Below are 21,573 nucleotides of genomic sequence, written 5' to 3' on the forward strand. Positions count from 1 at the left end.
TAAATCTATGTGTTGACCTGATTCCACTGGGAATGAAATCATTTTGGCTTTGACAAACATCAAATACAGTGCTGTTAAATACATGTCCCCCCTATGGAAACACTGGTGCAGATGCCTGTTTTAGTTGAATCTTATTTTTTATGCTTTTTATACTAAATCTGATTTATTTACTTTTATCGTGCCTTTATGGGAACATGTATGTATTGTTCTGTCCTTTTTAGTGTGTTGTTTTGTATTAGTTTTATGTTCTCTGGACCTAGAGTCTGTAATAAAGATTTGAATTGAACTAGAATGGAAAGAAGGCCTAGTGTAGGCAAAGACAGTAAGAAAGCCAGTGTTCTCACAGTTCTCATCCTGAGCGATGCACTGCAGCGGGATGCCAAAGAACGATGTGTACGAGTCGTTGTACCAGACCAGCAGCTCTGTTCCTCTGGGGATGTCCATACACGCTCTGTAGAAAATACACGACCTGTAAGAACACAAATACACATCATTTAAAGGATGCAACAGAAAAAAACGCTCATCTATTTTGATTCTATACTATAGTTAACTGGGACCTGAGTGTCTAATTTTGTCCTGGTCATGTGTAACATGCTGCAGAATCTTCTTAACATAAATAATAAATGGATAAAGAAACGCTCGTTCAGAAAATATAAAAACTGAGGAAATCAGCCGAAAGCTGCAGCTGCTCCATATCAAAGAAATCTAACTCACAGGGATTGTCAGAGCTCTGGTTTTATGTTAAATACACTTTTAAAGCACCAGATTCACGCTGCACAGCGAGTCCACGCTGAGTTAAAACCGTGCATACGCGTGCTCAGACGTAGGATTGAGGGTATCGTACGCTCAAGTCCAGATTGATAAAGGCACATCTGTGAAATGACCACACCCAAACACGTTTGATAGACGATAGCCAAAACATCTGTAGACCTTCCTCAGACACAGACAGAAACTTAAAGCGTTGAACAAACACACTCAGGAGTGTGTGAGGTGTGTGACTTTGTCCAGGTCTGATTCTGAAAAAGCTTCCCATCTGATAACAGCTCCATTCCACATCTTACCAAACCCCAGTGATTTATGGGAATTATCTGGTGTCTCTCATTCTGTTTGGACCATTTATAATGACCATGATGTAGCTGACGGTTGCTGGGTCACAGCAGCGCTAAAACAACACCTCACCCTCCCAAAAACATCAGTCTAACAACACGACTCAGAGCCACATCTACATATGCAGCTCAAACTATGATAGAACCATTCCCACATGTTTTTTCTTCTCCATGGTGTAAGACAGACCAGACTGTAACCCACAGGTCACGAGTTCAACTCCCATAAGACTCCTTTGTTTTCCTGCCAGAGTACCTACGAGCCAGAGAAATAATAACTCTGCTAACAGCATGAGAAAACCACTTAGAGCAGACAGAAATCATATTAAACCCAGACAATGACTGCTTTTTAATGTCCTGATAATTCAGAACACATTGAGTTTTCTCATGTGAGAAATGTTCAGCTAATGAAGTCTGACAGGACTTCACTTTAGCGCCTCTTGTTGGTGTTTATGAGTGAAGCTCATCACCTAAAACAGTCAAGTCTAACTCAGATATTTATGTCTACATCCATCTCTATCCTTCAATGAAGACTTCAGAACTCAGACTTTCATCTGATGGATAATCTGTCGCTGTCACGCTTTAGCCAGCTTTATTTTCCTGTCAGAGAGAAGGCGGGAACAAAAACAGAGGAGAAATAAAGGAGGATACAGTCATGGATGAAAGTATTGGCACCCCTGGGATTTTTCACCATTCCTCCCAGAAATTGTTGCAATTAGAAATGTTTTTGGTATACATGTGTTTATTTCCTGTATGTGTATTGGAACAACACAAAAAATCAGAAGAAAAAGCCAAAATTGATATAAGTTTACACAAAAGTCAAAAAGTGGCCAGAAAAAAATTGTTGCCACCCTTTTAAAACTGTGGGTAAATCATTTTATTTCCAGCATGTGATGCTCATTTAAACTCACCTGTGGCAGTAACAGGTGCTGGCAATCTAGAAATCCCACCTGAAGCCAGTTAGAACATCTAAAAGTTGACTCAAACTTTGTGTTGTGTGCCTGTGTGTGTCACACCAAGCAGAAGAGAAAGAAGAGCCCAGAATCGTCTGAGGACTTAAGAAGCAAAATTGTAGAAAAATATGAACAATCTCAAGATTACAAGACCATCTCCAGAGATCTAGAAATTCCTTTGTCCACTGTGTGTAATATAATCAAGAAGTTTATAACCCATGGAGCTGCGGCTAATCTCCCTGGACGTGGACGCAAGAGAAAAACTGACAAAGAAAGCAACGCAGGATAGTTGGAATGGTGGATAAACATCCTCAGTCAACTTCCACACAGATTCAGGCTGTCCTGCAGACTCAGGGTGCAGAAGTGTCAGCTGGGACCATACGTGGTCATCTGAATGAGATGAAGCGCTATGGCAGGAGACCGAGGAGAACCCCACTGCTGACAAACAGACATAAAAAAGCCAGACTGGAGTTTGCAAAAATGTACCTGAGTAAGCCTCAATCCTTCTGGGAGAACATTTTGTGGACAGATGAGACTAAGGTAGAGCTTTTTGGAAAAGCACGTCATTCTACTGTTTACAGAAAACAGAATGAGGCCTACAAAGAAAAGAACACAGTACCTACAGTCAAACATGGTGGAGGTTCAAAGATGTTTTGGGGTTGTTTTGCTGCCTCTGGCACTGGGTGCCTTGACTGTGTGCAAGGGATCATGAAATCTGGAGACTATCAAAAGATTTTGGGCCACAATGTAGGGCCTAGTGTCAGAAAGCTGGGTCTGGGTCAGAGGTCATGGGTGTTCCAGCAGGACAATGACTCCAAACATACCTCAAAAAGTACCAAGAAATGGTTGGAGACAAAGCTGGAGAGTTCTGAAGTGACCAGCAATGAGTCTGGATCTAAATACCATTGAACACCTATGAAGAGATCTCAAAACTGCTGTTGCAAGAAGGAACCCTTCAAATCTGCGAGACCTGGAGCAGTTCGCTTAAGAAGAATGGTCCAAAATTCCAGCTGAGAGGTGTAAGAAGCTTGTTGACAGTTACAGGAAGGAATTGGTTTCAGTTATTTTTTCCCAAGGGTATGCAACCAAATATTAAGTTGAGGGTGCCAACAATTTTGTCCGGCCCATTTTTTGAGTAAAATTAATTCAATTTTAGCTTTTCTCTTTTGATTTTTTGTGTTGCTCCAATGCACATAAAGGCAATAAACACATGTATACCAAAAACATTTGTAATTGCAACAATTTCTGGGAGAAACGATGTATTTTCTGGAAAAATTTGAGGGGTGCCAATACTTTCATCCATGAATGTAAACAACTAGAGCGGGAAAAGACACGTAGAGAGATGGATCAGAGTGAAGGGGGTTAAGGCTGTGGGACATGAAGCTTCCTGACAGAAATAAAGACACCAAGACAAAAAAAATCAAGAGAGAAAAGGAAAGAATTAGAAAAGAAGAGACATGTAAATTAGAAAAGAGGGGAAAACAGAATTCATTTGAGTTTTATTCAAGCAGGCGGCCATTCCCTTACCTTAGTGGAGAACACTGATTTAAAGACAGCACTTAACAAAGTTATATTTCTTGTTTTAAGCTTAGTTTTAATCCAGTTTCTGAAACTGGTACAGTTACAGTTGAAACCAGAAGTTTACATACACTATATAAAAATGCACATATACTTTTTTTTCTCACCGTCTAACATTAAATCAGATTAAACTTTTCCTGTTTTTGGTCAATTAGGATTACCAAAATTATTTCTATTTGCTAAATGCCAGAATAATGAGAAAAGGGTTTTTTAAAGACAATTTTTATTACTTTCTTCAAAGTCAGAAGTTTACATACACTAAGATTACTATGCCTTTAAACAAGTTGGGAAAGCCCAGATGATGATGTCATATCTTTGGAAGCCTCTGATAGGTTTATTGACAACATTTGAGTTAATCAGAGGCACACCTGTGGATGTATTTTAAGGCACACCTGAAACACACTGCTTCTTTGTGTAACATCATGGGAAAATCAAAAGAAATCAGGAAGAGAATTGTGGACTTGCACAAGTCTAGTTCATCCTTGGGTGCAATTTCCAGATGCCTGAAGGTGCCACGTTCATCTGCTCAAACAATTATACGCAAATATAAACACCATGGGAATGTCCAGCCATCATACCGCTCAGGAAGGAGACGGGTTCTGTGTCCCAGAGATGAACGTGCTTTGGTCCGAAAAGTGCATCTCAACCCAAGAACAAAAGCCAAAGACCTTGTGAAGATGCTGGCTGAAGCTGGTAAGAGTGTGTCATTATCAACAGTCAAACGAGTCCTGTACCCACATGGGCTGAAAGGCCACTCTCCCAGGAAGAAGCCATTACTCCAAAAGAAACATAAAAAAGCCAGATTACAGTTTGCAAATGCACACAGGGACAAAGACTTTAATTTTTGGAGACATGTTCTATGGTCTGACCAAACTAAAATTGAACTCTCTGGCCATAATGACCATCGTTACATTTGGAGAAAAAGGGGGAAGCTTGCAAGCCTGAGAACACCATCCCAACTGTGAAACATGGGGGTGGCAGCATCATGTTGTGGGGTTGTTTTGCTGCAGGAGGGACTGGTGCACTTCACAAAACAGATGGCATCATGAGGAAAGAACATTATGTGGAAATACTGAAGCAACATCTCAAGACATCAGCCAGGAAGTTAAAGCTTGGGCGCAAATGGGTTTTCCAAATGGACAATGACCCTAAGCATACTGCCAAACTGGTTACAAAGTGGCTTAATGATAACAAAGTCAATGTTTTGGAGTGGCCATCACAAAGCCCTGATCTCAATCCCATTGAAAATTTATGGGCAGAGCTGAAAAGGCATGTGCGAGCAAGGCGGCCTACAAACTTGGCTCAGTTACACCAGTTCTGCCAGGAGGAATAATAAAATAATAAAAAATTGTGTAAAAAATGATCTATCTCATTATTCTGGCATTTAGCAAATAGAAATAATTTTGGTAATCCCAATTGACCAAAAACAGGAAAAGTTTAATCTGATTTAATGTTAGACTGTGAGAAAAAAAGTTTATGTGCTTTTTTATATAGTGTATGTAAACTTCTGGTTCCAACTGTATATGATTTTTTTTGCATTCTTACAGCTGATCTGTCTGGTTGGTACATGGGTGTACACCGCTTTCCACATTATTAAGCAGATGACATTTTTCTCTTATTTTCTTAAATATTCATACAAATGACAGTCAGAGTATTTTTCAAGTCATCAGCCGTTAGAGCATAATTCAAACGTTTTTGAAGAAACTTCATTATGATAACCATTATTTTTTAAAATAAAAATCTCAAAATGCACTCTTCCACATTATTATGCAAAACAGAATTTTAAAAGATTTTATAGGGTGTAAAGAACTGAAAGTGGTCAGGTTATCTGCATACAAAAGGAAGCAGAGGACAGTATTTTTTCTGATATCAGCTGAATTTTAGAGGACTAAGAGACTGTCACTGCAGTACTGTTTGAGTCTTTCCTCTCTTTTGTAACCCTCCTATCAGAACTTTTATCTGGAGTTTTGCCGGTGTAGGTCTGATCCTAATAATCATAATTTGAAGACTGGATATCGGCACAAACTCACTCCACTGCTTGTTTTCCTTTCATTGAGAGTGAAAGGAGCGATAATGATCAGAAAGCGCTAAGTTGACCTTAGCCTGCTGAAAATCTGCTGCTGAGTGTGTGTGTGTGTGTGTGGGTGTGTGTGTGCAAGTGTGTGTTTTATTAATTCTTTCCACACCAGGGGAGGGTTAGAGGGTGTTGGATCCATGTGAAAACACTGCCAGAAGAGACCGGGCTATAAATCAAACATACCCAATGACCTCCCAGGATAAAAAGAGAGAGCGCGGTCCCTAAACATGCAGGGGTTTGTATGTACTTAAAACAAATGGACATGTTTAATACATACATGCTGCTACATACAGGCTGGGCCGTGTTATAAATCAAACACATCCAACAAGCTCTCAGGTATGAAAAATAAAGATCCCTGCTGCCGTAGCCGAGCGTGTGCTTCGGCGTTAAATAGTTCTCTTTGTAGATCAGTGTGAAGCAACCGGCAGCTCTCTGATCTTTCTCACGTTCTGTTTTCATGAAAAGCAAAAGTAACTTCATTTTCAGCTTAAAAATAGCAGCAGAAACACAAACACCACCAACATATATAAACCAAATTACCTGAATAACCTGAATTTCCTATGGCATACATACATTTACTGAACTAAGTACTCTGAACTCTGAAAAACTACAATCTGTGTGCATGTGATCAGAAAAATATCATCAATAGTCACTGTTTTCACTCCTCACCACAAATTTCCTTTAATTATTCTCTTACGTTTGTATTTTCAGACATTCATTGTTGAGCTGCTTCTGCCAAAATTAGCCCATTTCCTGATATGGCTGTTTCAAAATAAAGGTTTTTCAACAATAAAGTTACTAGGCACTTTCATCGTGAGCAACTTGTTGGCTGTTAATTATTAAATAAGGTGATCTTTATCAGGGCTGCCGGTTTAGGTAGTTGTTAGCTTAATCTTACTGTCCGCTAGTGAGGCCTGGACGCTGACTGATGGCCAGAGGAGCCGGCTGGACGGCCATGTGATGACTTCTCTTTGGGTATTGTTGTTAGACCGTGCGTCTAATGCTGACAGGAGAAAGGGGGGGGTCAGCTGCTTGATACGGGAGCAGCAGCTGCACTTATACGGGCACCTTGCACGCTTTCCCAGGCCTGTATACTGGGTCAGCCAATACTGGGTGCCCAGGACCCTGTGGGCCAGGCGAGGATGCCCCTAAGGAGGAATAAAGGAGAGAGCTTTCTGGAGCCTGGGGGCCAGTGGAGCTCAGTAAAATCATGATCCGTTGTAAAATGAAGCTGCGGTAATGACATTCTGTTTAAAACCTGAAAAATAGCCACTCTTTTCAAAGCAACTAAAGTGAACTTTATTTATTTATTGTAAGAATATAGCCGTTTTTAAAATCCAAACACATTTTCTTAAAACATAATCACCTTTTAATTGATGATGATAAGACTTCTGATGGACACATTTAACTCAACCATTTGGAAATTAATGTCAGACTCTATAGCTAAGCTATGATGTGCACAAACTACAGGATGCCAGAAAATAAAGCAGGAAAAAATGAGCCTACATATATAGAGAATAACTATGCCTTATTGTAACAGTGGCAAAAAAGGTTGGCGAGAAAAGTGGCAAAAATTGGTTGAAATTGGAAAAAAGTGGCATAAAAATGCCAAAAGGGAGCGAAAACATGTTAATGAATGGGTAAAAACTGACCAAAAAGTGGAAAAATGTGGCTAAAGCAAGAAGAAAATGAAAAACAAAAGTGGCAAAAATACGTTAAAACAGGAAAAAAAGGTTTTAAAAATGTCAAAATGGGTTAAGACTGTAGATAAAGTTTTAAACATGGCAAAAAGTTGCAAAAATGGGTCAAAACTGGAAAAATATATATAATAAACACGGCAAAAAGTGGCAAAACTTGATTACAATTTTGTGAAACTGGGTTAAAACTGGAAAAAATTGGTTAAAGAATGCAACAAAAAAAATGCACAAATCAGAAAAAAGGGTTAAAACTTGCAAAAGCAGCAAAAACACGGCAAAAAATGGGATGAAAGTGGCCAAAATTGATATGATGTGGCAACAATTGGCCACAAGTAGCAAAAATGGGTGAAAAGTGGCAAAATAGCAGCAAAATGTGGCATGATAGGGAAAAAACAGCAAATTTGGGCTAAAAGTGCCAAAAAGAAGTTGCAAAAAATGGTAGCAATTGTGTTGAAAAAGGATTAAGAAATTGACCAAATCGATAATCCAACATCAGAAACCAGAAATAGTTTGACACACTTTTCAGCTCTGAAATGGAATAACTGTTAGCCGGCATCAATGCTGCTGATCTAACACACATGCAGTTGTATCATCAATGAATCACAACTAGGGAGGACCCCATCTCTGGGTTTTTCAGGGGCCTGGCCAATTCTGTTGTCAGCCCTGGGGTCGGGGCTGGCCGAATTCATCTGGGAGGGGCTAACTGGGAGGACACATGGAGAGACAGGACATGGGCCTGGTGAAGACCTGGACATGATAGGATGATCTTAGATCTGAAGCAACAGAACGTATGGTTGATCTGCTGAGAAATCCGATAATCAGATCCTGATTGTGCATATCTATGTTTAATCCCCCCTCCAAGACTATGACTGCAGCTTGGAGCCTCTCATCTCATGCCCTCTCGTCTGGTACAACTCCGAGCTTCCAGCGTTTCAAAATAAAAGCTTGAATGTCTTGTTCGTGTTTTCGACAAACAAGCTAACGAATAAAATATTTACAATCTGTGTCTTCAAGATAAATACAAAACACTTTAGAGTGGTTTATAACAAACACTCGTGAACTAACCCGCGAATCCATTTAAAAAAATTGCGAATTTGTGTTTTTGATGCCGTCAACTTGCTGTTTTACGAGCCCATGCGTGAGACCAGAGCTTCAGGCTGCAGTGATACCCGCCTCCCACCCTCTCCTGCTGCTATGTGGGTTCATGGCTGAAAATGAAACTGAAACTTAAGTGCATCTGCCCATACAAGCCAGCGGCATGAAACTGGACGGTAGTTTGGTTTTGTTTACACATGAAAATCAGTACTGAAAGAGAGAATGACTCCACATTTCACTGACTTCAGATTAAGTCACACCTTATCATTAAAGCTGGCAGGAGATTCATCTTCTTTTGCAGCTGTAGCACATTAAGAATGGATCATTTTTTAGTGTACAAGCCTCTTGGGTATTAAAAGTAGCTACTCAGAGCTTTGAGTGAACTTTGAATGATGGACTTTTACTTGAGTAGATTTATAGGGCCAGGGCTTTCACTTCTACTTGGGTATGACAGTCTTGTATTTTTCCACCTCTGACTGCAGACCCAGGACTGTGATGGTTCAGGACAGTTTCATACACCATTACAGCCCAGTATTACGACCGTGTTTGTAAAACACTAGAGCAGAGGGTAGCCAACATTTCCTGGTTCATGCCACCCTGAACTGATAAACACTGATAGCGTGTATTTTACCCGAACAGGTAGGACCTGACTGTGTTTATGAGGAGCTCTCCTTATAAACACGGATCACCTCCAGACAGGAATCAGGCTCATTCATGACTCTGCTTAAAAGAATCAGCTGTTTCTTTTACATCACATTTCCCGGACACCAAACAGAAGCTGCTTTGATTCCTGTATCTGGGCACGGACGAGTTGTTCCAGTTTTTCAGAGTGTTGACAGGAAATGAAGAGCACTCGCACACCTGGAGGCACCTCACATCATGAGCAGCTGCTTAAGAATCTTCTGGCGAGGCTGTTTCCTTGTCATAGCAGGAGTTTAATGGAATTCTACGCCTCCATTATCTCACTGGTGGTGTGTCGACCTCGCCCATTCACTGCTGAATTATCTGACTGCCCACTGGATGAAGGAGCTCATTGGACTCCAGAGCTGGGATTATGAAGAACCTCCTGTGGTGAGTACATTAAACTGACGATACCTGTAAGGATAGGCCTGACAGAAAATGTCTACATGCAGCTGAAACTGAGAGAAATGTTTCTCTGGTTATCTGCAGAGCTCTGGAGGTTTGACAGAGTATCCCCTGTTGTTCCAGAGGATGAAACTTCATCAACTTCATAGTTTGTCTAAATGTTGTATGAAAACCTGTAAGAAAATACTCACAACCATGCTCAAGCTTTTAAATGTACATACATTTAAATTAAAGTTTATTCTGTGTAAGTCAAATTATGCTTATAAACATATGTAAATCTAAACATTATATAGGTATAAAATATATTCTGTAATATTTTACAGGTACTTTGAAAGTGTCTTGTGCTGTATTTATCAGTGCTGCAAAGGTTTTTCATTATCATTACGAGTATTTAACCCTTAGAGGGCGCTGAGGCTGTTTATCAGCTTTTTTTTGTAAATGTCTTTTTTATGTTTTTAGACTGTGTTAATGCTAATTCACATTAATGTTTTTCAAAAAGCAATTAAAGTTTTTTCTTCTTTCATATTTTTTGTATTTAATATTATTGATATGATAATATATATCACCTGTAATAAGCTCAGTACACTTTCCCACTCAGGCTACTGGTGACCTAAAATGTCCCACTAAAACCACGTTTGCTGATCCTCCAGCTTTCACAGTAAATATAGTAAGCTACCAAGCTTTCATTCTGGAAACATGGTGGCAAATATGCAGTTTTTCCTGATTGTCATTAAATGTCAGCTGTCTTCCAGTATTTTGCATTGGAAGAAATTGCTTTTTTTTTTTTTTTTTTTTTTTTTTGTGGTTTCCTGCAGGGAAATATTGCAACAACTTAACAAAATCTTAAAATCTATATTTTTTCAACACTATAATATTATTAGATTTTTTTTATGATAATAATTATAACAATAATAATAATAATAGCAATAACAATAATGATAATAATAAAATAACAACAATAACAACAATAATTATAATAATAATAATAATAATAATATAATAATAATAATAATAATAATAATAATAATAATAATAACAATAATAATAACAATATAATAATAATAATAATAATAATAATAATAGTAATAATTATAATAATAATTGAAATGATAATAATAAAAATAATAACATTATGATAATAACAATAATAATGATAATAATAATAGAAGTAATTAAAAAAACATTCTTAACATTCTTAGTGTATATAGTCTTTAGAAGTGGACTCTTCATTTCAATTTAGTTTATGGTGACATAGAAATGAGTGGGTATACCTGTGTATACCCTACACTACACCACTAATGCTTGACTAATATATTTCACTATTTTACTTCCTGTTTAAGTATCATGAGGTTCATTTTAAATAATAGTATGCTTTGTTTGTCCTTTCTGTTGAACACAACAGGCTGTAACTGGAATTCCCAACAGCACAAGTGGAATCTCTGAAACACCATGGCATCGCCAGCGTCTGGTAGGTTCACTCACACTTACGTAATAAATATTTTACCTGGCAGTCTTTGAGAACATGCAGTACAAGAAATGTGACCACACAACAAAGGAAGCTTAAACACGCATGCACTGTTGTCTATTGAATTCTGATACTTAATAAGACCAACAAATGGCTGCAGAGAAACACTGAATATTCATGTTTTATTTAAATTTCAGCTTTTTTTTCCTATATCAGGTGTATATTTTATTTAAAATGCAGGGTGTGACGTGTCAGAACTGACTGCCCAGTAGGACTGTGTCAACTTTAAGGACCAAAATAGTGATTTCAGCTCTGATTTTCTGAGTTGATTTAACACATTTTTAGTTTTAGGTCACCAGTACTCCATCATTCTAGGTATTTTTACCTCCGCCAAGGAGGTCATGTGACCGAAAGGGTTTGTTTGTTTGTTTGTTTGTTTGTTAGTTAGTTTGTTTGTTTGTAGCAACATAACTCAAAAAGTTATGAACGGATTTTGATGAAATTTTCAGGAAATGTCAGAAATGGCATAAGGAGGAACTGATTAGATTTTGGGAGTGATCTGGATCACCATCTGGATCCAGGAGTTTTTTTTAAAGGATTCTTCACTATTGGGAGACAGGGCTAATGGCTGAGGTCTGTGCTCTCTAAGTGCTTTTCTAGATTTTTAACTGTACTCAAATGATTCTTTAGTTTGCAGTTTTCCCAGAATGCCATTGGTCATTAGGCACTTTGCACCATGAGTGAAGTTACTGACTGGGTTAGACAAGTTCCGCCTGTTGGGACCAACAGAAACATTATAAATAAGATGGGCTGAGCTCTCTAGATCAAACGCACCGTTCAGTCTTTTGCTGTGAGACAGAGCAGTTTAAAGTTATTTTTTAAATTAATTGTGTAAGCTTAAAAATTCAGTTCAACTATTTTATCTCTATTTTTCTAAGTTAATAGAAAATATTTTTTGTTTTTAGTCAGGCTGTCAAAGTACAAAATCATGGGGTAAAAAATTAGATTATTAACTGTATCCTGATTAATCGCACCACACAACCGATTAACCGATTAAAGGTATGAAAAGCCCAAAAATAAATTTTAAATAAATAAATAAATAAATAAATTCTGTGCCTTTAATTTTTATAACATTAAGGATAAAATCCATATTCTCCAGATTAACACCATACTAGATTAACCAGTAAGTGGACAATCTGTTCTTGGTCTCTTATTTTTCTGTTTAAAAAGCTAATAAAAAGTTTCAATGAGCATGTCCTTTATATTTTTTTTATTCATATTATTACCATTGAATTTATCAGTAATTCAGTCTTTCTCAAATTATCAACATAGTCGATCAATTACAACTGAACAATTGAACAATTACGACTTTTAATTTCATACATTGAAAATTTCTACTCATAATTTTGACTTCTAATATAATATTTTGAGCTTTAAGATTCATAATTCTATTTTTGAAGTGATATTTTGACCTTTTTATCCAATTATTTTTGTTTTATTTCATATTTTCAACTCCAAACTTTGACTTCATAATCCAATAGTTTGAACTTTTAGACTTTCAATTTAAAATTGTGAATCATATTTTGACTTTTAATTTCATGATTACAAATTTTATTTCATATTTTGAACTTTAAACTCATGATTTTGACCTTTTTGAACTAATAATTTTTATGTTTCTCAGATTGTGAGCCTTTAAACTTCTCTTTTTAACTTTTTAAATGTCAAAATTATTTACCATCAGTGCTACTTTCATTTTTTCTTATTGGTGAAACAAGGTTGACAGTTTCTGGTTAAAAAGGTGACCCTGTTAGGCCCTCAGGTTAGTCCAGAATCCAGAATCTGGCCCCTGCTGTGATTGAGTTTGACACCCCTGCCTTAGAAGGATAAAGCCCCCAACATCCCCAGCTTCATGAACATACCCTCCTCTGCCTTCATAGATGAGGTCCTTCTCTAAAGCTTATATAACATCCCCTCCCTAACGTTTGAATTCTTGCCAGCTTGTAGACATATCAGCCACACCTTTAATTATGAATAACTGGTTTCCTTCAAACCAAAACAGATGAGTTAGACATAAATTCCCCCGTCTATAAAGATGTGAACTATTCTGGCCAAACTCTTTTTGAAGCAGGCATAAACATTTTTATTTCTGCTGTAAAAATGGAGATTAGAACATTCCTGCCACCATGGATTCATTTCCAACCATGGTGGCTGCTGCTAGCTTTCATCACTCTCACTCATGCTCCCTGACAAACATGATCACAACAGGCTGTGAGTCAACAGGTTCAGCAGCATAGTTCTCCATAAACTTGGCAAATGAACCAAAAGCCTCCAGTCATGTTTGTGGTCGCTTATGTCATCAGTAACTCTTCATCATGTTCAAAGTTACATTTAGCATACGTAACCAACCCTTGACTGAAACCTGGAATCAAACCAAAGCTGCCTGTGACTCAGCATACAACCCCAGCAACAAAAAAGTCTGGCTTTGTAAAATGTTAATAAAAACAGAAGTCAGTGAGTGTGAACTCTCATAAACCCCGGGGCGCAGATGGTGTAAGGGTTAGGTTGCACCAAGGTTATTAGAGTTAACTAAAACTAACTAAATAACTAAAACTTCAAATCAAAAAAAAAATTTAGTTAACTAAAACTAACTTAGAAGTAAGCCCCCCCCAAAATGAAAACTTATTAAAACTGTATAGTGCACTTACAATACTAACTAAAATGAAATAAAAATAGAGACAATATAGCCTTAGTTTTAGTCTTTGACACAACCATACTGACTGACATAGTAAAATGGCCTGATCTGATTGGTTAAGACTTCACAGAGTGGTAGTTTTATGTCTGGGGTTGTATTAAAGCATCATCTTTAAATAAATAAAATGAAAAGTAAAGAGTAGCCTGTTTGAATGTGATTTTAAAAATGTATGATCTTCACTCAGCCCTGATGTCTATCCATAAAAAACTATAACTAAAAAAACTGATAAAAACTAAACTAAAACAAAGCATTTTTGCAAAATAAGAACTAAACTAAAATAACAGACCAGCAGAAAAACTATTATAACCTTGGGTTGCGCCCCAGCTCTGTAAAGAGTCAATAAATCAATGCCACATCTGCGGTATTGTCAAATCTAGGGTTTCCCATCATGCCCTTGGGCAGTGTGATGTGTCAGATGTTGCCTGTTGTACAGTAATCCCTGCTGGGCTCACAGTTTTGGTTGATTGTTGTTGTTTTTGATGTGAAACACGTTTGCACCATGAGTGAAGTTACCCACTGAGTTAGAGTTCCTGCCTGTGACCTAATGGTTCCTAAAGGATGCATAGAACATTAGGACAGATTACTTTGCTATGACGTGACTCTCTACTGTACTTTTAAAAGTGTTAAAGTGTAAGTGAACCCCTGGCTCAGAGCTAACTCCGCCCACCTCCGTAATTCAAATAATGCACAGAAAGTGAACAGTTTGCTTCTGAGAGGAGGGAGGGGAAAAGGACGGGGCTTTCAAAGTTCTGTTGAGACCACGGTTTCAATATAGAAGCCTCCACGGATTGGCCTCAAGAGCCGTTTGAGTCCGCCTATTGTAAGCAGATGACTGACGTCACATGGGGTTTGTCCAATTCTTTCTACAGTCTATGGTGTGGTGTCAACACGATTGTTTAACTGCACCAAATTGTGTCATAGCCTCCAAAATCCTGAATCGTAGTGCCTCTGATAAGGTACCCACAATGAGAGCGAGCACACCAGGTAGCGTCACCAGATGAATCATTCGTACTTTCACTGCTCACAACCATAAACACAACTGTACCTTAATTCCAGCCAGGATTTCATCCTGAGTCTTTCCCATGTTTTACAATTTTTGCTGCACCTGTAACGTATGCCAGGACAGCCTGTTGTGGAGAGACAGGAAGACGGTATCACAGAACTCCGTGTTTGTTTGTTTGTTTCTGAATTCACGTGATCGCCGAGGTTGTTGGCAGGTTGGCAGGTGTGTGGTCTCCAGTAATCTGACGGTCTGGCTCAGTCGTCTAGTGTGTGCGTTCAGAGGGTTACACATGTAAATTATTTTGAAATTGTCCTCACATCTGTGGTCTCACACGGTTTTAAAATCGTTTCAGATTTAAAAATGATGTAGTGTGTGGCCGGCCTAAAACTATGACTCAAAATGTTTGTCGATACCTTTTTTTCCATGACAAAAACTAGACTGACTGACGAGAATAGATCTGTGATGAATAAGGGGGCTTTCACACCTACATTGTTTGGTCTGGACTTTCGGACTTTTCTGTTTGGTCCAAACCAAAATGGTAGGTGTGAAACCTCCCCTGGACCTTGGTCTGACCAAAAGAGGTGGTCTCAGTCTGGACCAAACGGAACCATGGTCTGGTTCATGCCCAGTGTGAAAGCATTATTTTGAAAGGTTTGGACCTTCGTATCAATGACAGGAAGTTACAACAGGACTACCGGCAAAGGAAATCCATCACCAAAACAAAACGAGCCGCAGAAGAGCCCACAACAATCTCATGCTACCGAAATTAAGCAGCAGCCTGGACAGGGTGGGCTAACAGTAGCTGCTTTACGTTATTCGGGGAGTAGAAGTGTCCGTTATTATGGTGAATGGACATTGTCCAAGCACGGACATTTTCATAAAGTTGTAGATAAAGTTAAACCTAACTACTGACAGTTCATCTTTTCAAGAGTTTTACAACACATACCTTGGTACCATCGGTGTTGCAATGGCTTGCAGGATTGCATACTTTCTTCTCCTTTCCTGTCGATGACGATGAAGTTGTCGTCTAATGATAAAACTTAAAAGACGAACCCGGACCAGCCTTATGTGCAATTCTTCAAGTTTTAGCTCTTTGTAGTAGAAAATCAACAATAATATGATGGTAGGAATTCAAGACTTGCGTTATTCAACGTGTTGACGTCAGACACCCACTGGCCAAATGACCAATCAATGTAAACAACAGAGACACACAAACCACGTAGTTGATGACGATATCAAGTAGGTTCGTCAGGTGAAGTCTGTTAGTCCGGTTGCAATAATGACAGTGTGAAACCCAAACAGACCCAACCAAATGTATACAATTTAACAAAAACACGGACCTTGGTCCGGACTTTCTAAACTAGACTAAAACTAAAAAGGATAGAAATGACTAAAATGTGACTAAAACTAAAATGCATTTCATTTAAAGACTAAAACTAAGACTAAAATTGAAAATAGCTGCCAAAATTAACACTGCTCTGCTGAATATTTACTTTAATATAAAGGTATGACTTTACCAGAACAACCTGGTTGGAGATCTATTCTCTTGTTGTTCTAGCCAATAAGCAAAGATCATATATTATTGCAACTTCCCAGTATCTGCTTGAAGTCGACTTTGAATAAAATACTTTTACTTGCGTAAATTTATAGACAAGGACTTTCACTTTTATTTAGGTAATTTTAACCAGAGTTAGAAGCTGGGTTTCCATTGCACTTGGAAATGTGCACAATCAAAATAGCACAATAAAAAACTGGTAATGGAAACATCTGAATTTGATAAAACCCTAAAATATCTCTAAAAAAAGTTTGTATGCTTTCATGAGGAGATTTGTCAGGCGTTTTCGATATAGAAATACAGTGCAATGAAAGAGTCCGCATTAAAGCACTTCATGATGCTGAATGGTCTCTAAGACAAATATGACAGGTGGTCTAATAAATTTGTGAAGCACTGGTTATCGCAAAAGTGTAATGGAAACACTTTTTCCACATTTACAAGTCACGGGACATGACGTACGGCGTCACATGACCAGTCACTCCGAGACAACATGGCGTGGTTCGTGTGGACGGAAGAAGAGACGAGACTTTTCTTAACATCATACTTATACCCTTATACGTGGCTTTTGCCATACATACGGACTTTACCTCTGAACTTTCATCCGTTGCCTTCGTCTTTTGTTCAAAATTATCAAGGCAACCGCCGTAGATGTAACCAGAACCGTACCAACATGCAACTGGTTTTGAGCGTCAAGCTTCCCTGCAGCGGATTCACACGGGATGAGATTTTACAAGAACTGCAAGGCCTAAAACTTCCTTCAATGGAAACGCATTCCAGCGCAATTGTACTTAATCAAAATTTAAGAAATATCTATTTTATTTTGCTAAAAACTGTAATGGAAACCCCGCTAGAGTCAATAGTTGTGTACTTATTCCACCTCTGCAAACTGGTAATAATAACATGTTAAATTCATGGTGTTTGTAACGCTTTTGTTCTTACTGTTTTGCAGCATCTGAGTTCCGGATTCTGGTGTTTGGGGCAAGACAGAGTGAGAAGACAACAATAAGTGACCTCATCACTGGAAAAAATGGCGTCTCTCACCACGTGGCCAAGCAGTTTCAACACAACCGTGGAGAGTGGAGAAAGAAACCAATCATGTTGGTGAAAACTGGAGACGTTCTTAGTTTGCCTGATGACCGAGTCAGGTTTAGCATGAAGAGGTGCGTGGCCCAGTGCCATCCTGGGCCAAATGTGATGCTTTTCTTAGTCAACCCTTTGGATTTCACAGAAGAAAACAGGCAAAAAATAAAGCTCATCATGAGCTTCTTTGGTAAAGACGCTTTGAAATACTGCATAGTCATCATGACGCAAAATGATACGGGAGGGAACTCAGCTGTCAACAAACTAGCCCAAGACTGCAGGCTACAGCAAAGAATCAACCTCGATAAGGGAGGTTTTCATCACAATGATCGGCAAGAACTGATGGATATGATTGAAAACATGGCCAATGGAAACAGGGGAAAGTATTTAACCTTTACTGACGACAGTGACCTAAAGGAAACTCCTGGATGTACAAAAAAACAGGGACAGTTTTTAACCTTTACTGAGAGCAGTGACCTCAAGGAAGCTCCCAAATGTACAAAACCCCCTCTGAACCTGGTGTTGTGTGGTAGACATGGGGCCTTAAAGAGGTCAGCAGCTGCTACAATCCTCGGCCAACAGAAGTCTGGTCTTATCGCTGACTCAGACTGTGTTAAAAATGAGGCAGAGGTGCTGGGCCGTCATGTTTCCCTGGTTTGGCTGCCTGCCTTGAATGGGAAACATCCAGAAGAAGCAAAGCGGTTCTTAATGAAGGCAGTGGCGCTCTGTGATCCTAAGGGTGTCCATGCCTTCGCCATGGTCCTTCCTTTAGATCCCCCGAGTAAGGAAGACAAGAGAGAGTTGGAGATCATCCAAGACACTTTCAGGTCAAGAGTCAAAAATGTCATGATGATTCTTTTTGCTGTGGAGGGGAACCCCAACTTTCAAGCTGTCACGAGGTTCTTCAAACAGAACATGGATGTAAAACACCTGCTTCAGAGGTGTGATGAAAGGCATGTTGTCTTCAACATCAAGGACAAGCAGCAGGTGTCTGAGGTTCTGCAAACTGTAGAGAACATGGGGGATGCTGGATGCAGAGGATTCACTGAAGATACGCTTCCAAAGCCCACAAGGAGTTCATCTTTTCGAGCCAAATACCCTAAACCTGCAAATATAGAGCCCTTAGAGAAGGCTCAGTATTGTGAGCCTACCAGAGGTGTGCAGAGTAAAAGAGCCTCCTGGGCTGTTGGAGAGTCTGTTTGGGCTGCTATGGAAAAGTTGTCCCTAGAGCCTCAAAGTGGAGAGCCCTTCACACCAATGAAGACTCAACCGCCTGTGAAGGACAAAAAGCCTGTTGGGTTTGCAAAGAATGACGAGTCTGCCGAAAAAGGGAGCCAGCCTCGTCCCCTGGAGCAGAGAAAAGAGTCAGTCAGGAAGTTACAGATTAAGGAGCCCTGTGAGAAGGTTCAGCAGGAAGAATGTCTCAGAATGGTGTTGATTGGAAAGACTGGTTGTGGGAAGAGTGCAACAGGGAACACAATCTTGGGCAATGAAAGTTTCCACTCAAAAACCTCCCTGAAGTCAGTAACCGTGCACTGCCGCAAAGAAACGGGACACATCAACGGACGCCCCGTCGCAGTCGTTGACACTCCCGGCTTGTTCGACACAACTCTGTCCAATGAAGAGGTCCAAAAAGAGCTGGTGAAATGCATCAACCTGCTGGCTCCTGGGCCTCACGTGTTCCTATTAGTGCTGAAACTCGGTCGCTTCACTCAAGAGGAAATAAGTACCGTGGAGTTCATCAAGATGTTTTTTGGCGAGAAGTCGAAGGACTTCATCACCATCTTGTTCACCAAAGGAGACGACCTCGAAGGTCGAACGATGGAGGAGTTTCTAAAGGAAGACGAGCACGGCTATGTCAAAAAACTGATTGATGACTGTGGGGGGAGATACCACGTCTTCAACAACAAGGATCAGAAGAATCATGCTCAAGTCAAAGAGCTGCTGACCAAGATACAGTCCATGATTAAGAGAAACGGCGGTGGCCATTACACCTCAGAGATGTTCAGTGAAGCAGAAGCAGCCATTGAGAAAGAGAAAGAGAGGATCATGAAGGAGAGTGAGCCAGAGATACTGAAGGAGCAGAGAGACCTGGAAAGGAAACTTGAAGAACAACTGGAAGTCAATAAAAACAGAATGGCAGAGCTGATATCCAAGTTTGATCGAGACAAAGTTGAGAAAGCCAAATTGGTCAAAGAAAAAGAAGAGCAAATTAAAAGGGAGCAGGAGAGGAGGAGGAGGGAACGAGAACAGGAGGAAAGGAGAGAGAAAATGCAGGAGGAATCTCGGCGATTACAGATAAAACAGAAAATCTACAGTCTTGAAGATAACATCAACAGTGATCCACAAAAGAAGGCAGTTATCCAGAGGATGCTACTGATGCAAAACAGAGTAGATCGACAGGTTTGGGAGAGGGAAAGAAAGGAACTGTGGGAGAAACGACGTCGAGAAGAAGAGGAAAGGCAACGCGAGGAGCAAGCACTACTCCAGAAACTCAGAGTCGAACGTGAGGAGGTGATACAGAGATATGAAATGAAGAGAAAAGAAGAGGAAAGGATCAGAGCAGAACATGTGGCACAAGTTCAAGAAGAATACAAGAGGAGACTGCAGACACTACTGAGGAAGAGGGAAGAGGAGGCCAGAAAGCTTGCTGAAGAACGCAGTGAATCCAATCACATTTACGACAACGTTCTTAGCCCTGAGGTACTCCGGTGCATGGATGAAGTAAAGGAGCTGAAGCAAAGGCGTACAGAACATAATAAATACATCATACGAAAGCTGATCCAGAACAAAATGTTCAAGAAAGACTTCGAGAAGCTGAAGAAGAGACAAGAACAAGAACTTTATCAGTTACAGTCCAGAGTAGTCACAGACGAAACCCACATAGAAATGAACGACATGAAGAACAGGCATGAGGAGGAAATAGACGAGTGGGTACAGAAACATGTTCAAATGGTCCAAGGGGGAAAACCGTGTTCGATTTTATGAGGTTCTTCACCAACAGTTTAAGGACTGAAAACGCAGAACGACAAATTCAGTGTTTGAGTGTTTTTACAGATAGATGTATTAAGGCAGTGGTTTTCAAAGTGTGAGGCGGGCCTCCCCTGGGGGGCGCCACTGAACTTCAGGGGAGTCGCAGAATCTTAAACCAGAAAAAAAAGTGATTTGCTTTGCTAAACTTCTGCATGGAGCAAAATGAATAGACATATAGCAACTTTAAGGCAGTGATACTCAACGTGTGATTATTAGTGGCTCTTTGATGTCTTCATTTTAATTATTATTCCCCCAGAAAACCTTAAAAAAGGGTTAGGGTTAGCATCCTAGGGTTTAAGCATCGTTTTGTCATTAAATACCACTTTTTTCCTACTTTTGCCCATTTTTGCCACTCTTGACTGCTTTTTTTTAACTCATTTTTTCCCTTGTTTTTGCCACCTTTGGACCTTTTTTTGCCACCTGTAACTCTTTTTTTCCACTTCTTACCCATCTTTTTTCACTTTTCATCCCAATTTTTTGCCCATTTTCACCCATTTTTTTGTTGCTTTTTAACCATTTTTGCCATCTTTAACTTATGTTCATTGCTACTTTAAGCTGTTTTTGCCACTCTTAACCACTGAGATTGTGGCTCTTGTAAAGGTATTTTTCAACAGTTTGGCTCTTTGGTTGAGTAGCGCTGCTTTAAGGATTATCAGAGCAGAATAATCAGGTAGTATTGGCTATAAATTCATTACCGAAACCAAATAACTGATTACCTGGTAAAGACAGATGTTTAAGAACATTTGCAGACCAAAATATCAAAGATATAAAAATGTTAAAAATATTTAAACTTAGACATAAATGTTTGAAAATATGGTTAAGTTATATATTTTTTAAAATCTGAATCTTTATGTGGGTGGGGGTCCACCGAATGAATAATTTTCTCTTAGAGGAGGCTCACTCTCACACACTTTGAAACCCCCTGTATTAAGGTGTTAAAATACCATTGCATTCAGGGATGCATGGTACACGATGTAGGGCTCACGATGTTAAATACTCATGATATGATATAAAAATGGAAAAAATTACCCAATGAAGATCTGTGTAATGAATTTTTGTTGATGAAAAACAATTTGACTGCAAAAGTTGGAGTGTG

At 39.2% G+C, this 21,573-nt stretch overlaps 2 protein-coding genes across 2 annotated transcripts in view; one reads left to right on the top strand and one right to left on the bottom strand.

Annotated features, from left to right (window-relative positions):
- The window catches only part of prdm6 (PR domain containing 6), a 132,453-nt gene that overhangs the window by 52,189 nt on the left and 58,691 nt on the right, over positions 1-21,573 (bottom strand). The window contains exon 6 of the mRNA XM_041787954.1: positions 345-469. Within this exon, the coding sequence (XP_041643888.1) occupies positions 345-469 (125 nt within the window). The remainder of the gene's footprint in view (positions 1-344; positions 470-21,573) is intronic.
- Positions 15,479-20,432, top strand: LOC121510108. The gene is made up of 2 exons (XM_041788018.1): positions 15,479-15,596; positions 17,314-20,432. Exons 1-2 carry the CDS (start codon positions 15,479-15,481, stop codon positions 20,430-20,432), a joined length of 3,237 nt encoding a protein of 1,078 aa, XP_041643952.1.

This window comes from Cheilinus undulatus, linkage group 5 (genome assembly GCF_018320785.1).
Source record: "Cheilinus undulatus linkage group 5, ASM1832078v1, whole genome shotgun sequence".
Lineage (NCBI taxonomy): Eukaryota > Metazoa > Chordata > Actinopteri > Labriformes > Labridae > Cheilinus > Cheilinus undulatus.